At 43.3% G+C, this 19459-nt stretch overlaps 1 protein-coding gene across 1 annotated transcript in view; it reads right to left on the bottom strand.

Annotated features, from left to right (window-relative positions):
* The window catches only part of foxj3 (forkhead box J3), a 68300-nt gene that overhangs the window by 4178 nt on the left and 44663 nt on the right, over positions 1-19459 (bottom strand). Inside the window, exons 3-10 of the mRNA XM_046029288.1 lie at positions 16741-16815; positions 13684-13767; positions 12130-12231; positions 8108-8236; positions 5355-5529; positions 2825-3301; positions 2109-2210; positions 1363-1554 (exon numbers count right to left, since the gene is read on the bottom strand). Of these exons, the coding sequence (XP_045885244.1) occupies positions 1363-1554; positions 2109-2210; positions 2825-3301; positions 5355-5529; positions 8108-8236; positions 12130-12231; positions 13684-13767; positions 16741-16815 (1336 nt within the window). The remainder of the gene's footprint in view (positions 1-1362; positions 1555-2108; positions 2211-2824; positions 3302-5354; positions 5530-8107; positions 8237-12129; positions 12232-13683; positions 13768-16740; positions 16816-19459) is intronic.

Raw genomic sequence — 19459 nt, 5'->3', positions numbered from 1 at the left:
AATGCAATTCAAGTAATGCATTTTAACAAAGCCAGATTTAAGGAGGAGGCCCTGTAGTGTCATTTTTTACGGTCATTTTACAGGAGTAAAGGATCTGTCTGAAAGTAGGGCTGCAACAATTAGTTGACATAATAGACAACATCAATTCTAAAAATTTATCGACGTGAAATTTCATTGTTGACGCCTCGTTACAGAGAGGCTGTTTAAGGGTCACAAAAAAGAAGCATTCGTGCGAGGAGTGGAGAAACAGGCTAAAACAGTTGAGAAATCAACTGTGTAGAATTTGAATATTGGCAGTTTTACGAAAGTTGATGGCGAATCGAAAATGTGCTCAAACGTTTTTGGATTTGAGAAGCTCCACAAGCTTTGACTGACACTGATACTTCATTCTGAATAGTAAACCTCGTTCACTTAATGGTAACGTTAGTGAGTTAGGCTGTGTTGGATATCAGTAATACACTTGAAAGATATTTAATTAGTTAAATGGTTTAATTAGGGTTAGGGAGTGACCAAAATAATCGCGACTAGTCGACTAATCTGTTAATTATGCGATTAGTCGACTAGTCGCGATTATTCTGGCTTCAACAAAAATAATCATTAGTTGCAGCCCTGTCTGAAAGTATAGCTAATACCCACAGGTGAAAAATCATGCTTTTATTTACACTGCTGGACCCTTCAAACAATGTTTGAACTGTTTTCAGCTACACAGTATTGTCAAAGTACCTGCTCTCCTAAAGACACCCTTTTAACTTCAAAGTTTGTAAAAATAGCACAAGTGAGCAAAGTTCACATTAGGGGACCCTGACAAGGTTTGGGGAGAAGGAAAAAAAAGCCTAATTCTGCTACACAAAATTGTGTTTATTCTTTCAGACATTCCTCTAATCTTTTGTTCTTTCCTTGTGATTTGCAGGACTTTATCTCTTCAGGACTCAAAAATTATGCAAACAAATCAGGTAAAATAAATCATCTTTAAGATGAACTGGTCAAAACTGGTATACACATGCAGACGGGAATGAGGGACTGCAAGTAGACACTGTTTGGTTTAGGGTTCACGAGCCAAAAAGATTGAGTTTAGTATAATTAAAATCCTTACTGATGAACATTCAGAAAGACCGAATAACTGTACTGACATTGCAGTTGTTTTGAACCTCTATTTATTCTGTAAAACTACATGATCTTTCCCAGGAAAGAAAACCAGATAACAGGGCAGCAGTTAAAGTGCAAATGCCTGAATCTTTCAAGATGCACATTGCAGATTATTTCCTTGATGAGTCCAGAACAAAAGCTACTCACCACAACTACACAAGTTCAATCAAACGGTGACATGAATAAGGTCGTAGGGTTAAGGAGTGTGTGTTTAACCTGTATTGAGGTGCTGGCTGGGTTTGTTGGGGTGCATGGAGCTATGACAAACAGGAGGCTGCACTGCCCCTTGTGGCTGGATTACACCGGTGCGGGCGAAAAACTGGTTGATGGACGAGCAGAGGTCTGCGATCTGGGTGGGTTCCAGGGACCAATTGTTCAGCTCCGCTTGTCTCATACTCTCTCTTAATCCTTAGAAAGAGAAAACACACGTTTATAGACAAAAAAAGAGTTACTATCAGAGGTAGTGAAGGTATCTGTCTGCACTAAAATTGCCTTGTGACAATGAAATGTATGAAACTGCACCAGCCGACTGTCCAATAAATATAAATTTAGTAAATGAGGAACTAATTTACAAACATGAAGCAAAAACTTTGCTTGCAATATGTATTCATTATGGCAGTAACCTTCAGTGGGTGATATTTAAAAACATCCTACCTTGCAATCCTAGACTGTAATTGGATAAACTGACCTGCTGAGCTCAGTGTTTTGGTAATTAAACTTGAAGGCAGTGTTATTTAATTGAAGAGCTCAGTTTAATTAAACTCATAATCAACTCTACAGTGTCAACACTTCAACACTCAATCAAAAGCTGGGGCAGTACTGTACTATCAGCGATCAGCTCCTGGCTTTAAATGTTTGTTTTTTCTAAAATCTAGAAAGAACTTAATCTCAGACAAATATAATTATTATTTGTTTCATATTTGTAAATACAGTATGGTCTCTCTGTAGTGTCCAAACCGCACCTTGGAAAGGTGAAAGGTCGACATCAGCCCAGTTATAGCTGCTAGCAATACGACAGCTTTCTTTCAGTGCATCCAGATTTGGGTACCAGTCAGACAGTAAACCTGCAACACACACACAGGATACTATCTGTAACATTACAGGATAAGAGACTTGAAGGATACAGGTAATTTTGGTTTCAGCACCAAGTTCACTCCTGGGACAAATACAGATTTAGTCCCAATTACATCACTTACGGACAACTGCACGATAATTGCTGCTATAACTGTTATTTACTGTGAGTTAGGTAATAAGGCCAGATGATGCATTTTCATTGTAGTCACATTTTTATAGCTGTGCAGGCAGTATTGTGTAGTGCCAAATGAATGAGAAGGTAACACCAAATAAAACAGCTTATCAGGCTTTTAAAACAGTTCAGTGCTGAGGCCACTAGGAGGAGCCAGTCGACTCTGTAACAGCTGCTAAAGTCAGTGGATGCAGCATTGCTTTGTTCTCACCACAGCACAGATAATAAATCAGATTATGATTTACTGTTTAGCACCTACAACAATTTCTCAATGTGATATGACTAAAAAATGAGGACTGATACAAAACCATATTCAACTGAACACGTTGTCGTTGCTTTTGTTGATGTGTGCCTGTGTGATGAACAGGGTGAAGAGGAAACAACGCAGCGACGCTGCTTCAAAGGAAGACAATGACAGACAGAGGGTCTTACCTGTGTTGCAGGCCATCTGTTGCTGGGTAGGATGGGGCTGGTGGGAGAGGCTCTGATGCTGCTGTCCGTGTTGAGAAGGGTGCTGGCTGTGCTGCGTGTGTTGGGAGGGGTGTGGCGTGTGTTGCTGTGGGTGCTGGCCGTGGGACGGGTGCTGCGATGGGTGCTGCCCATGCTGGGAGTGTGCAGCGTGCTGAGGGTGCTGTGGGTGTTGACTGTGCTGGGCGTGTTGGCTGTGTTGGTTGTGGGGGCCGCCGTGCTGCGGGAGGTGCTGTGCGTGGGGCGAGCCGTGGCCAGGGTGGGCTTGGGCAGGATGGGACAGGGGCACCTGGCCACTGTTGGTGGAGTGGCTGTTTGGGTGGTTGTTGGGTTGGTTGTTTGACAGGCTGTTCTGAGTGCTAATGGTGCCACTGGGGGAGTGCTGATAGGAGCAGGAGGTGTGGGTCTGCTGGGAGGAATCTGACGGTATGCCCATCAGACCTGAGAAACAAAACACAAAGCTTGTAAGAGCGTCTATAAAATATCAATAAGAAAAGCAACACTTAGCTTGTAATGAGCGTCTATAAAATATCAGCGAATAAGAAAAATGTCCATCACATTTTCCCAGAGGCCAAGGTGACGTCTTTAAACATGTTATTTTGTCTTTGTCAAAAATATCCAATTTATAATTAATTTAAATAAAACAGAGAAAATCAGCAAATACACCGAAGAAGCTGGAACAAGCAAATGGTTTTGCGTTTGAAAAATGACTCAAATTATTATGTAATCATCTCTATTGTGAGGATTTGCTGCTTTTCTCCACTTCTTGTCATTGAACATTTGTACAATTTGTACACTGTATATTTGAATTGTGGTTGTTATAACAGAAAAATCTATTCGCAGACGTCACCTTGGGCTCTGGGAATCAGTGAACATAAAAAGAATTGACAAATTAATTGATAATGAAAATATTTTAATTGAAGCCCTAGCCCTAGACTACTAATTCTAACACAAATGTCAGTCACATGGGTTCAGACCGAGGTGTGTTAGCATAATGCACTTCAGCACATACACAAAGATAGTCACGGTCTTCTCATGTAAAAACAGCTACTTAACGTATGCATCTGAACATCTTACAATGATGGGATATGGGCCTCCCGTGTTCTACTCTTGAGATAGACCAGCTGCCATTTTGTTGTATCAGGGAATGACTCAGCATTAGTTGTGTCTCTGAGGTTCAGGAGCTGGGGCTGCCGTCACCTCTCTTCTCCAGCTACATAGCTCTGGACTGTCTTTGACAAATTCATTGTACTGATGCACGGCTCTTTAACAGACATGACTAGAGCATGAACATCTGCACACCCAACTGCAATCATCCGAGTGGCAGGGAGTGGTCTTAAGAGGCCCTGTCCTTCACAGCTTTGGCACAGTAAACCTATTTCACTGGAGTGCTTTTAGAGCTGACTCTAGCCCTGCACCTCCACAATCGGCACGTAACACTCACTGCAGGGGTGACAAAGGTGCATCTCTTATCGGCACAGAAAGCCCATTGTCCAACCAGGGAAATACAGAAAGCAATTAACGCGGCGCCAGAATAATAATGCGAGCTCATTACCTATTATCAAAGCCAGTGAATTAGCTCACTGTCTACAGCGGCAGAGTGTGAAATCCTCTAGCTCGATTATTTACGCTTTTTAATTGCTAGAGCTTGTCTAACTAAGAGATTTCACTTTTATGCGCATAAAAAAGGTAACAACTTTCAACTAATGAAACATAGATGATAGATTAAAGGAGAGGAACTCTTTGAAAACATTAGCATGAAATGCATTTGATTTGTGGAAGTAGGTTATACACAGAAAGCTCAGTCTACTTTGCTCATAACCCGCTTGTCAAGTGCTCTTTGTTTATCAGTCAATCAGATTACAAGCAAAAATGCATTTTGCTCTGCAGGGAATTAGGCTTTTGGAAAGTTGTGCTCTTTCCACCAACATGTATTATATCATACAAATTCCCCATCATTATGACAAATGAACCTCAAATCCAACAGATTTACTGAGGACTCAGGCAGCCTTTAACCTCGACGCCTCTGATGAAACACAGACTACATGAGGAAACATTTCAAACATGACAAGACGCAGAAAAACTTTCATGTAACTTGAAATATAAAGCAAGAAGCATGGTGTATTAATTCTGAATTAACCATTAAATAAATGCTGCAACATCTCTTTACATCCTCTCATGAAATATTTAAGACATCAACTCTCAGCCTCTGCTTTTGAATATGAAAAGAGGCCTTTTCCACATTGCTCTGGCAGAAGACCATAAAAATACTACACAATAGGAGAGTATAAATTTGCACTATAGGCTAGCCTGCCGGATGAATTCCTGCTCACTTCTCAGTAAACCTAATTAGTGCCTAAAGAGTCTCTACAGCCCCAGCTGTTAAGAACAAATCCACATTAGGAAATCGTTCTGAGAAGCATCCTGTTTCTTGATAAATAAAGCTTAGGCTCTCCATTAGGTTTCCACTTGATGCTCCCGTGAGGCCACTCACCTTGTTGGCTGAAGGACTGCTCAAAAACAGACTTGTAAAGGCTGCGGAAGGAGGCACTGAGATCTTCAAATTCAGAGAACAGGAGCTGCTTATCCCTGTCTGGCATGTTGTACTGGGACTGGGGAGTCTGCTGGAGGCTCATAGACTGGGACACGGGCTCTGGGTGACTGGTCACCTATGGAGGTGAAGAGATTAAAAAAGCTGAAGATTTACAAAAGCAAAAGAGCAATATTGACACCAATAGAAGAGATGTTTAATGTTTAATCTGTGAGAGATTTTGTGAAAGTTCACTGGCTTCAGCTCTGCTACATCTGCACCACAGACATCTGCACAGGGACTACAGATACTAATAGGAGCGCACTATAATGTTCGAACATACAAATCAATAATATACATACTTTTCAAAGATACTCGCAATGCTCATCTGGTCATGGAGCCGCAAAAACAGAAAACCTCTAGAATATTGGCTGCAAAGTGGTGGTTTATGAGAATGTACGCAACAAACACACAGTTGGATATGAGGAGGGTTTGATTCCTCTTAGGAGCCACTGTAAGAATGTGGATTCTGTCTGATGTGGTGTCAGTCACACAACATGTAAAGAACATTTACACAAACCGCAACAATCTAGGTCAGTGCTTACCGCCTTTGGCTCACATAACATTAAGAGACCAACAAGAATGGACACAAACCCAATACTCAGGTGGCCAAGCAACTGTATTTAAAACAAAATCAATAGCAATACCTTGTACAAATAAGCAGCCATTATATCCATGTATTTGTGTGGGCAGTCAATGTTATGCACTGCCCCTGGGTGTGAAACAGCAAGTAGCATTCCTCCCAGCAACTAGTTTGTCTACGAGATTCATCACAGCAAGGGCAGCGATGAAATACCATTGCTATTTCACAAAGTTGGACCTGACCTGTGTCCACCGTGGGCTAGCATTACAAGAGAGGTCACGTCCAATTTTTGATCATATAACATCTTCCTCTTCCAAGATGTGGGCAGGCTGCTGAAGTGCAATGGCTCACAGTCTGGCTTGGGTAAGAGTGAAGAGGTGATAATAAAGCCAGAGTGTTTACTGTGAGCTGCTGCTTTGGTTTCGAGAGAGAGCGCACATCCATCAGGCTGAGCCGATCGATGCCCAGAGCCTGGAGCGGGGAGCACTCTAGGATGCGGGAGGACCACAGCAAAGAGGGGGCATCTCTGGTGGGAGGACATCAGAAGTAGCGCTTCTTTGTCTGGCTTCCAGGAGCGTGCACATTTTTCTCTGTTTCCCTTAACCCCCTTCCTGATGTTGTACTCTAGCGCATGTCCACCCTGAACCTCGGTCTATTGCTGTCTATGGCTGGCTCCTCTGAAGAAAGCCTCCTGGGGCTGAGATGAAATATGGGATACAGTGCACTTTCTAAGTCTGGCAGTGTTTCCTTTTCATTCATTTAGTGACTGTGGCTACCCTCACGGATTGAAAAATGTCGCTAAAATGACAATTTATCATATGGCCAAAACCCTTTACGCTAAAAAAAAAAAAAAAAAAAAAAAAAAAAAAATTAACAATTACACCACATTTATTTAAATATTCTGTTATAAACATTCAACTAAGAGACTTTCATGAGCTGCAACATCAACAATCAGAATAACCAGCATCCTACACTCTATTCACCCTTTAAGGGACAGAAAGGCCATGGTATATTTGACGAAAGGTAACCAAGATGCTACAGCAGCACCTTATTTGTTCCGTCTGTAACCGTGTCCACTTACTAGTAACTCGAGTTGGACCGGGTCCAAATAGTCTCTCTCTCTGTCAATAAGTCAAGTGGATCCAAGTCAACTCGCGATCAGCTCTGATCATATGGTGCATAATCATTGCTTGAGTTTTTTTAACACAGAAACAACATTTATTGTTACTCTCTTCCAAGCTCGTAAATTAGCCGTGTGTCATGATGTCTGCCAGTATTCTCGTTCTATTTTTTTGGTGTGTTCAAGTCGGTCCACATTTTGGATCACAGCTTATCATCATCTGGATATTTTCAGACTGAAGACTGGATTAATTTTTCTGCATTTTTTTAACGTATTGTACACTAAAGAGATTAGAGCTGCAGCTGATTAGTTAGTTGTCAACTATTAAATCAATAGTCAACTATTTTGATGACCAATTCATCAGTTTGTTAATTTTTTTAAGGGAAGAAAAGTCAAAATTCTCTGATTCCAGCTTCTAAGTTGTGAATATTTTCTGGTATCGTTACTCCTCTTTGACAGTAAACTGAACATCTTTGGGTTGTGGACAAAACAAGACATCTGAAGATCTTGGGGTTTGGGAAACACTGATTGACAATTCAACCATTTTCTGACATTTTTTATACCAAAACAACTAATCAATAGAGAATAATTGACAGAATAATCGTCAGTTGCAACCCTAGAGATGAGAAGAAATGAAAAGAGAGAGAGAGAGAGAGTGTGAGTGAGTGAGTGAGTGAGTGAGTGAGTGAGTGAGTGAGTGAGTGAGTGAGTGAGTGAGTGAGTGAGTGAGTGAGAGAGAGAGAGAGAGAGTAATGACATGCAACAAATGTACCCAGCTGGACTTGAATGGGGAACACCGCAGTTCACAGTCAATGACTTAACCCCCTGGCATGTCGTGTTCAGGTAGGTAGATTTTCCACTGGTCAATTTCAGATAGCGTCCAGCCAGTATTGTACACACATGAAGACCTCTTAAATGAACCCCATCACTGCAGACTTCCCCATGAAGACTTACCGCTGTATAGCTGTGCACACTGCCCACACTGTTGAGATTGACGGAAGCCAGACTCTGATCAGACAGGCTGTTGTTAAGGCTGCTTCTTGGACTATCGCTCCCCTCCTGGTCTGTGTTGTACAATGCCACCTGAAACACAAACATGTACATTAGCTTATTCTCTCGCAGACACACATGTTGTGTCTGTCATCTCCTTGCTGAAGGCAGAGCATGTCGGCATTCCTATGAGATAATGGGTATGAAAGGTAATGTTGCTCTATAGTTAGGAAATGTAAAGCCTGAGCATGTGTGTGTATGTGCTGCATGCAATGACATGTCATAATAGCAGAGTGTGTGTAGGAGACGCAGGGTGCTGCTGAACACCCACCACAGTCACTAAGGTGTTCCAGCCAAACGTATAAAGGGTTCTGGAGACAGCTGAGACATTCCCATCACTAAAGGTCACACTATTGCCGATGTCAGCCACATCTGCTCACCAAGCGCAAATCCGTTTGGGACAGCTAACAAAGGATTTCAGTGCATCCGAGACACTGACCTTTCAATATAGCAGCGAAACTAGCCAAAGCACTTCACGACGACAGTCTTAATTATCGTCTAACAAAGTTTAGTCCTCCCACCCTTCCCAAATAAAGTGCGGTGTCAGACAATTAAGACAATAGTAAGAAGAACGATCCAGATAATGAAATTAATGATCCCCACAGAGAATAGCCCCTTTGTTGAGTTTTGTATTGTGAGAAAGGAATGACAGTAATGCAGTGATGGTGTTGCAGTAGAAGAGAGCCTGGCATTCTAAGACTGGTGCGTGTGTGTGTGTGTGTGTGTGTGTGCGAGCGAGAGAGAGAATGTGTTTGTTTGTGTCCGTCCATGACTGAGTGCAGCATGGTGGCTTCTGCTCATCACTAAGAGAGGAACAGAGTGGGCTCTGTGCTCAGCACAATGAGACAGCAGTGGCAGCAGCCTTCAGGCAGGCGGATCGGCCCAGCCCTGCCCAGCACCCTGCCTCAGCAGCAGCGGACTGAAGCCTCTTGTCTATCTGCTGAGATGCAGTGAGCTACACACAGGCCACAAGGAGGCAAGGAAACCCAGGCAGCCCTGACTGCCTTCTCTGCTCTGACTGATTGGCCAGCTGACTAACATGCTGGTACGATTCCAGGACCCACACATGCAGAGTGAGGGAGTCCGATCATATTAAGCTTTTAATATGGAGCTTGGCTCCTGAGCTGGTAGCATGAGAAAGAAATACTGCGATTAAAAAAAAACAGAGTGCAAATGCTGGATCCAGGCAGGGCTGTACAAGGAAGAGGAGTGAGGGTGAAGAGAATAGGGGTAGTAAGAGAAGCTCATTAGCCAACTCTAGCCTTCCTTCCACTCAGTGTGGGCTTGGCTCCAGCGTTCATTACCATGAAGGGGAATTCAATGAGCAGCTAAGACTGAAGGCTTAAGCACATCTACAAAATCAGCCCTACAATGCTAATCAAAAACAGCGTGCCTCAGAAATATAAATGTTATGTGTAATGAAGTCATAAAATGGGCTTTTAGCCTTAAGTCTCTCACCGCAATCTATTTTTACTCTCACTCACCCATAAAGTGTGATGATTTTAAAACCTCAGTGCTCTGTGGTTTACGCAGACCCCAGAGTCCCGCGAGTGAAGACGCCCACTCAAGCATGCACCGTCCCAGTCACATCTCACCCACATACATAGGAGCATGCACAAAAACATGACACACTCCCATTTCTTCAGCTACGGTGCACAAAAGGTAGGGTAACACACATCCAAAAACACACAGACAGAGGCAGGCATGCTCATACAGGCAGGAGCGGTTCTACAGTAAATACTGTGTACAGTGTTAGCTAACAAGCGAGTCAGAGATCTATTCTTAGCAGTGAATTAAGTAAAAAGCCAGAGGTGTCTTTTACATGGGGGCCTAATCTGGAGCATGAGACATGGATTATGAAATCAAAGCAAGATTGGCCCAGGTGTCTCCAACAATGCCAGCTACTGTTCAGCACAATCCCTGCAAGCAGGATTGAACAGACAGGGAGAGGCAGAGGAAGAGAGAAGGAAGGGATATGTGTGTGTGTGTGTGTGTGTGTGTGTGTGTGTGTGTGTGTGTGTGTGTGTGTGTGTGTGTGTGTGTGTGTGTGTGAGAGAGAGAGAGAGAGAGAACCATTTATCAGCAAACACTTCCAACAATCCCCTCTTTCCCTTCATCATCACACTTCAGTGCCAGCGTTTCATCACATCCATGCTAATGTTTAGGACCCCTTCAGAACACAACCTTTGAGGTAAGGACAATCTTGTGAGGAATGTCCGACAGGAGAAAGAAAAGAAAAAGAGATTCTTGCTGGTTCAGTAGTCGTTCTGCCAGCGTCTCCTATTGGTCTATCTGAGAAGGCGGGAATGAGGGAGAGAGACTGGAATAGAAGGGGAGAGAGAGAAAAACAGAGAGAGGGAATTCCTGTGGCTTGGCACATTGCGCCGAAAGAGGCGTGGCCTGTCGTGTGTTTACAGTGTGAGACAGTGAGAAACAAGGTCTCTCTGAGGAGTTATGGCCTCAGATCTGTTGCTATTATACTTTGTCTTCTGTTTGATTTACCGCAGTAACAGTTTTTGTCACAATCAAGTGAAGAAAAACAGACAAATCAAAACTGCTTTTCATCAGCTCTTGGTATCACACAGTAGTCGTGTTTTGTGCCGATCTCTTCTGAGCTATTTGACTTGAGGTATTTGATGGCAGGAGTCCAGACTCTTTAACTGTCAGCTCTTTACATTAGGGCCTCATTATGCTGTCACTGCTGGTGGAGACTGGTGCTGCAGCAAGTGCTTGTTTGTAGCAATCAGTGAGGAAAAAGAGTCATCTTTCTCCACACTTAAGCCCATGAATCTGTCTTTTGCAACGAGAAAAACTGCACGTTCACCATAGGAGCAGCCCCTAGCTCCTCGTCACCGATGCACTCATCAAAACAAGGTTAAAACACTGTGTAACATACATACTACATACATCTACACACAAGTCATAACACATACCAGCATATGCTCAGACTTTCAAGCCCCAGTCGCATACACACACATACACTAACATCTATTTCCTATGAACACCCCTATTCACATTAAAGAGTTTTTTTTGTAATGCTTGCAGCAAATGAATAAGCCACTCTTGTAGGCTTTTTAAAAGTACACCTGAGAGCTGCCCCCACTGGGCTCAGAGGATGAGAGCTTAAGGTTAAAAAGCCTATTTAAATTTCAGAGTGAGCGGCATACTCACAGCTAACAGCTAGCAGTCCCTGTAGCTTTGCTCTGTGATGTACAAGTGTTTCCAAGCTTTTACACACACACACACATATACACATATATATATATATATATACATACATACATACACACACACACACATATATATATATACATACATACACACATACATACATATATACACATATACACATATATACACATATATATATATATATACATATATATATACACACACATACATACATACATACATATAAATATAAAAAGAGCAGACGGAAGCAGCAGCAGGGGTGGTCACCTGTAGTGTACCAGGCAGGGTAATGTGGTCGCAGACTGAGAAACACGACTCGGGGGCGTCAACTTCCACTACAGGTGAGAATACAGAAACCCCATGTGGCGTGGGGTGTATCCCATGTCTGCACGGGACTGTGTAAGGTCTATCAAGTTGCAAAGTGCTAAGAATCAGTGTGAGCATCATATTTCAGAGCTGAAGAACTCTGCTGCTTGTTGTTGTGGAGGAAAAAAGGTGCTGCAGTGCAGATAGTTGTGTATTTTGGTGTGGGATGCATTGCAGAGAAGCTTTAGGCACATGAGCGTGCGCTTGTGTGTGTGCGTGTGTGTGTGAGTATTTCTCCCCTCCACTAGAGTGCTCCTCTCTCTGTGGGGAATGGCGCTGTAGGTGGTTGGAGAAGTGGGTGGGGTCAGGGTGCAGCCGTGTAGCCAGGTGTGTGTTGGAGCTGGAGGCTGGATGGCTGGTTGTAGTACCTTGTTAGTCACAGTGTTGATTGCCAGCGTTGGAGAGGCACTTCCAGAGATCATACACTCCATCCCCAAAGACTCCGACTCCAGGCTGTACGGCGTTGAAGCCTATGGGGGGGCAGACAAAAAATATAAATAAAATCAACACTACCCAATTATTAAAACACCTGAGATCCCACTGCAGGTTGCAAGGAAAGGCCTGTGTTATGTTTGTGACAAATCATCTGCTCAGACCAGATCCATCTGCACGATACAGAAAAAATAAACCACAACTATTGTCATATGAAAGAGCAACACCTTTATTTGGGTCACGTTTGAACTGTGCTTTCTGAGAAGATGAGACAGCCACTTATCCCCACCTTCACCTCCCACCCATCCAACACACACACACACACACACACGCGCGCCGCGCGCATGCCCTCGTCTAGCTGTATAGGCGCACTGTTGTGAGAGATAACTCTGCCATGCCTGTCTCCCAAAACTGCTTACTGTAAGAGGATTGGCTGCCAACAATACCATTTTTAATTCATGATAAACATAAATGAGATTTCACAAACTCTCAATTTCAGTGTCTGAGACACTTAATGGAATGCCTTGTAGGCAGGCAGTGTCTGGAGGGGGAGGGGTGAGCACAGTGCATGTGTCCTACAGAAAACACACTCCACTTTGTGCGTTCATTTGTGTCATGCACAAATGAACAGAACTGCATCAGGAGAGCTTTAGTTGAAACAGTTGGCAGAGCTGCATATTAAAATCAATGTACTTTTCCGCTACCTTTACATTTCTAGCAGAGACGCAGTTTGTTGAATGAATGAGACAGTAATTCGGTGCTGTAGGGAGACTACATGAACAGCATGGTAAGTTTTATGTAGTCTCTGTGCTTGTGTGTGTGTGGCAGAGACAATGGCGTCTCTGGCCTCGCCAGCCTAACAGAATCCTCCTTTCCTCCTAGCCTCTGATCAGCCACACTGTGGGGAAGGAGTAGACAAGAGCCCGCTGCGTCAGGAAGCCCCAGGGCCAGGTCAACCTGAGCAGCTCACTAAAACCTCTACAGCTGTACGCAACGCTGGACGAAACTCATCCATAATTAAAGACAAGAGCTCACGCTCAGAATAGCCGGCGCGCACAACTCTGCATTAATTGATGTTTGTTAAAAAAAGTGAGCGCAGAATGTAATGTATGTAATGGCTGCCTGGGGCATAGTTTATTAATAAGGACCCCACTTCATGACAGGCTAGTGAAGCAGCATGGAGAGGCAGTTACATAAAGTCTGGATATGAACCCCTGCTGAGTCTGTGTGTGTGTGTGTGTGTGTGTGTGTGTGTGTGTGTGTGTGTGTGTGTGTGTGTGTGTGTGTGTGTGTGTGTGTGTGTGTGTGTGTGTGTGTGGTAGAGAAAGTGGGAGAAAAAGGAGGGCAAAAGGAAAAGAAAACTCAGGCAGAAACAGAGACACTGAGACATAGATAAATCCTGAACCAAGCAGAGATTGAGGCATAAGCTTCAGCAGAGGAACAGCATATTAGAGAAATGTGTTTTTTTGGGATTCTCTCATCACACTCACTCGCTCCCCAGACCGCGGCCTCTTCTTTGGCCGTGTGGGCAGGGCGTCCTCCTTTGGGTTGGTGTCGATGGCCCAGTAAGAGCCCTGCAGACAGAAGAAAGACCTGTGAGCTGATAAAACATAACAGATGGCTTTTTCACGAGACATCCCTAGGATGTGAGACATTTCCTCTCTGACATGGCAGGATACAAGCATCAAATCTGTCTTTGGCTCTGCAGCTTTCCTGCTTTGGTATTTAAATAATTATTTTAAAAACCAGTGGCCTCATCTGCTCTCCGAAAGTCTGTCCTGTCAGCCCTAGTCTTTATTTCAGTTGATAGCTGTAAGTTTGTACGGCATGTGGGCGGGCTTTGTTAGTAAGAAATGCTTGGCTTTTCCTCCTCTGTGGCTGCTCCTCAATGAGAGGCTGGTGAGGGCAGCTGGTGGTGGTGAAATGCTAAGCCTTTCCTGAAGCTGTACTTCCTCAGCCTCAGGTACTGAGTTGAGAGTGCTGTTGCCAAGGATGAAGGCTCTGCAGTCTCAGCCCAGGAGTCGAGGCAGCGCAAGCCTTGCCGTGTTGCTTTCTTCTAAGGTCTGAGGAAGGCTAATCAAGGAGAGAACATTTGGGGCTGGCTCTGGGGCTGCAGCTCGCAATTCCAGGCTGCATTATTTATCTTTGCATTCGGCCCCATTTAATTTATTTTTCAACGGTTCCTCCTCGAAACCAACAGCAACGCAGCTTACAGTACAGATTTTTACCCCAAGGCCCGGCAACTTCTGAATTTATTTTGAATATTTCATATGGCCCATGATAAAATCTCAATTGTCATGAGAAAGTGAGATCAGGACCTTTAAAATTACTTCCTTAGCAGAGAGAATAATTGTTATTTCCATAAGAAATTCTCTGAACAACAGGAGAGGCCACAGAACAAGCTGTATCTCAAGTATCTATACAGCAACTGCTGCATACACATAGCATTCTCCTGTTAAAGCCAACAAATCTGTTATTTTCACAGCTCACATACATCACTGCTGCAATTGTAAAAATGAAAAGCCGAGTTTGGCCTATATTTATCATGGGGTTAAAATTATGTTTTAATATGTGCAAGGCTTTGGGGTCAATTAACATCTTCCTCAGAGGGAAGAATATTTCACAGCACAACCAACCAAAGAAGAAGAAACATCCCATATTGATGTCGGCTACAGTAAAATGCAACGGAAGCCTCATTACACACTCCATGTTTTCTACAAAAAAGCTTCACTGGAGAATGTAAAGGATAAAAAAGTATGCCATCTCTGTGTTGAAATACAGAGGTTAATTGTGGGGATGCAGGTGCAGATGTATCAAAATTAGGAATCACAGAGACAAAGCCAGGCTTGGTGGTGTTTCTTTTAATTAGGTGGGGGGAGGGGGGGGGGGACACATTAAGTTAACCCTCATGGGAGGGGAGTTTCTGCATTTCCCTACACCCACCCCAAGAGAGTTGGCAGGAAAAAAGAAAAACATATAAAGAGTCATTAAATTATTCACAAATATACTGCAATATAGTGTAGCAATGCCAAGCGAAGTGTGTCCGTGGAGCAACAACACAGCAAAGCCAAAAAAATCTCTGCAGCCATAAAACAAAGGCTGCTGTAAAGATTATTTTTTAAAAACCCGATCCTGATAACAGATGTGCTCTCTTCCCATAAATGACGCAGCTCATTTTCATACATCAACATAAATTATGTCATCTAGTTCCCCTTTTGTGTGGAAATCTAGGATAAATGCAGGGCAAACACACTGGTCACCCTGGAAACTCCAAGCCGAGCAATTAAAATACAGATTATTAACGGTAGCCTTTGGAGGCTGTGTTTCTACCTCTGAGGTAGACAGGCTGTGCGTATGTACAATAACAACTGTCATCTCTTACACCATCTCAGAGAGGTAGAGACAGACAGAGAGCGACATGACTCTCCTATCTCATCCAACCAGCAGTTCTCATATTCCTGCCACATTACAATATTGATGCAACATATCAAGAGCGGCTAGCGCCTCTTTGAAGTTGTCTTCGGGGGGAAAGGAGTGAGGAAAATTCCAAATTAAACATTAAGGATGCGAGCATGTTGGCCATGCATTTGGAATGGGATCCATACAGCAATAGATTATTTTGTATTTAGTGGAGCAGCTCCCAGGAGTGTCAATATCAGAGGATTACAGCAAAACATGAAATTAGCATTCAGTCCCCATCCTCTACACGGCTAGGCGTAGCTCTTCATGCATGTGTCGGTGTGTGCGTGTGTGTAATTATTTGTGCGGGTCCCTAAGCATATGTAGAGTATGCTTTGACAGTGCCGGGATGAAATCTGGGTTACGCTACATATGGTTAACACCTATGCACACCATCATACTAAATATAGGGCCAAAGGCTTCTTCTTCATGAACTACTCAGTGGAGCAAGGGACACTATTTATCAGGCTGATGTCACTAAAGATTGTGAAGTAAATCAGGCTGAAAAAGCAACTGTAGGTGGTCCTACTGAGATTCAAATGTCAAATTAACATGTTGGTCTATACATTCTTTTATACAGAGAAGAAAAATGTGAGACAGAGAGCTGAGTAGAGAGCAAATGAGGTCTGATTTTTTTGCCCTCCCCCTCCCCGGAGTAGGTTCAGCACCTTGAGTAACTACTTCAGGGACGCAAGAGTCTGGAAATGACCTGACTTGTACCCTGTTACGGCCCCGACTCTACCAGTCTTTGACTTTTCTTTTTTTTTTCCTCCTCTCACCCACATCTGCTGTCTGTGCTGGTCCAAAAAAACTAGTCTCTCCTTACATTTGAAATGCAATTCTGTGGAGGTGGGAGGTTCATAATAGATTACGAGCATGCCATGAATTTCCAGACTGTCAGAGTCCTGGCAGCCATTCAAAGGTAACATTTTTCTACCAGAGATAGCATGATACACACCACAAAAATGTTGTAACAGTGAATTCCGCCAGCTGAGAAACTAAACTAGACGTATTCTCCCACTTTTCTTTTTTCATAATTGCATACATTCTTCTCGGTTTATAATCACATTCATGTTTAAAAGTCTCACCTTTCCTGGGTCATCTTTGGAGCGAGGCACTTTGAGAAAACACTTGTTCAATGACAGATTGTGCCGTATTGAGTTCTGGGGGGGAAACACAGAGAGAGAGAGAAAGTAGGTGAGGTGAGTGAACACAATTCAAAAATCAGATTACACAAACAAGTCTGTAGTACTTGAGTGTGGAGAACATCAATGCCAGCAACAACAAGGGCATACAACTTGTTACACTTATCATTTAGGTTTAGTCACAGCTCCTGTCATCGAGGTTGGCTTGTTGCAGTGGCATTAGATTTGGCCTGCAACTGTGTCCAGACTTCACTCTACAGGCATATAAAGGAGCTCAATCTGTATACAAAGGCACCAGGAAGCAATATCTTTCATCAATGTCCAACTAACTGTATTCTGGTTGCACAAATATATCGACTTCCACGGGTGCCAAAAATAGGAGCCAGAAGGAATCCCACACTGGGATGGTTGCTGATACCAGGGCCTGATATTAATTAATGCTTCAGCGAGCTCCTGTGGGGGCAGGAAATAAATTATGTAGATCATTCTGAAAGTTAAGTCATTACAGTGTTACAAGCTACTCTACAGTGGTGAAGAGAGAGGTTCATCCAGCTGCCTGATTGGGGGAGGCGAGGTGGGCTAAAGTAGCCACAAGGGCTGGAGAGCAATGCTCCAGGCCTGGGTTAACCAGCTACAGCAAGGCCCTCAGAACCAACTGGAGGCAGGCCAGCTGAGGGCTTACAAGAGTAAATGGATGCACACGTTTCTCCACTCCACTTTATGGAGTGGTATTGACAGATGGCCACGCTGAAAAGCTGTAGGATTCTCTGATGAGTTTAACGGATGCAGGAGATGAGCAGAGACAGACACATAGACAGAGAGAGACAGACACACAGAGAGACAGAGAGAGAGACAGAGAGAGAGACAGAGACAGAGAGAGACAGAGACAGAGAGAGACAGAGAGAGAGACCCAAGTGCAAAATATGGGAGCGGTTTGAAAGTATAGGCAATTATACCACAGGAAAGATGATAATGGCAGCCTCGTTGTAATGCTGTCGATCTCGCTGGTTAAATCACTTTGAAATGCCAATGCAATCCAGAAGAAGTCTAACAGTGTTCTCCAACAGAAAATACAGACGGTGAAACTGGCGCCACAGTCAAAAATAATTCTGTTCTTGTGCCAGAAGGAGAGGTTTTCTGAAAGTGAAACTCAACCCAAAATATATCTTTTGACTATCAAACAATCGTCCCCGTAGGCTCCTTCGCAAAGAATTCATGTTACAATGGATCCTACAAAATTTGTTAATGACACTGGCTCTCTGTTGCAGCTCACATCAAGTTAAAGTTTAAGACTCTGGTGCTAGCCTGTAGGGCAGTGACTGGAACTGCTCATTCCCACCTCCAAACCACAGCCAGACCCTACGCTCTGATGCGACCACTGCACAAAGGAGCACTATGCCCCTGTGGTCGCTCATCTGCCCTGCGGTGGTGGAATGAACCATCCACAAACAGCAGCGTTTATTCTGCCGCAGGCTGACAACCCAACTTTTCAGACAACACCTTGACAGCCCATGCTAGCACTTACTTAGGTCTCATTTCTCCTCATTATCCTAATCAATTGCACTGTAACGTTGAACATGCTTTTAGTTGTTTGTTCAAGAGGTTTGCACAAAAATCAATGTAATGTTAGAATGACAAGCTTTCACGGTGAAAGAAAAATGTTCCTCTTAACACACCTGTATCATAATCCACTGCTCACACACCACTACTGAAAAAAAAAAAAAGGGCTAAAGAAGCTCATTCCATATCACAATATCGCCTTTCCTCTACTTGAAGTAGCATAAATAGCCTTAATATGACAAAATATGTCTGTTTACAACTGAGCATGAGAAATTGACAGGATAATGCTGTAGGACATTTTGACACTTTTTGCGTTTAAGTGCTGATGTTTCTGAACAGTCGCTTTTCAAGACAGCAGGGCTGTGTGTTTGATACTCAAAAGATTGTGGGTGGAGTATCACCAAAATACCCGAACTGAGGATATGTAATCCATACAGACAAAGACAACAGCACAAAATACAATAGAAGGGGTAATAAGAGACACACACTCTCACAAGTCATATACCAGCTGGCTGTCCTACTCCTTTAGGTTTTCAAGAATAACACTGATTAAAACCTGTTCCTACAAAAAAAAACTGAACGCAGAGAAGTTTAGAAGTTTAAAATCTAACACAGTCATTGACCAATAGTTTTAGTCCTACTTTCTTTCACTTTAAGTATTACCACAGGCATACAAAACATTATCAACCATTACAGCCTCTGTTACACACCAGAATACACTGATGGAACAGATGGATGAACCACAATATATTTTGGTCACACTGCTATCGGATATTCAAAACTATATGCGGAAACACCAAGGCTTGTACTGCGATCAGTACTCTCTGTGGTCGTAATCCAGCCACAAAGAGCTGATCTGTAGAATCAGATCTGAAATAGTCACATAGACCTGACGCATGATGTATCCAAATGCTGTAAGAAGACAAGCAGTGATCTGATGGCCCTAGAAGTTAGGGACTTACCGACTGACCCCAACGTTAAGTTGAGTACACAAACATGTTGAGGGATCCTGCCTCCTCTCGGGCTCATAGATGCCCTTCCTTGTCCTCAGCCTAGCCTGACTAATTTACACAGGCTGCAGTGACAGCACCATTACACAGGC

This window comes from Micropterus dolomieu, linkage group LG18, assembly GCF_021292245.1.
Source record: "Micropterus dolomieu isolate WLL.071019.BEF.003 ecotype Adirondacks linkage group LG18, ASM2129224v1, whole genome shotgun sequence".
Classification (NCBI taxonomy): domain Eukaryota; kingdom Metazoa; phylum Chordata; class Actinopteri; order Centrarchiformes; family Centrarchidae; genus Micropterus; species Micropterus dolomieu.
The sequence above is the reverse complement of the archived record's forward strand: the minus strand, read 5'-3'. Positions and strand labels throughout refer to the sequence as shown.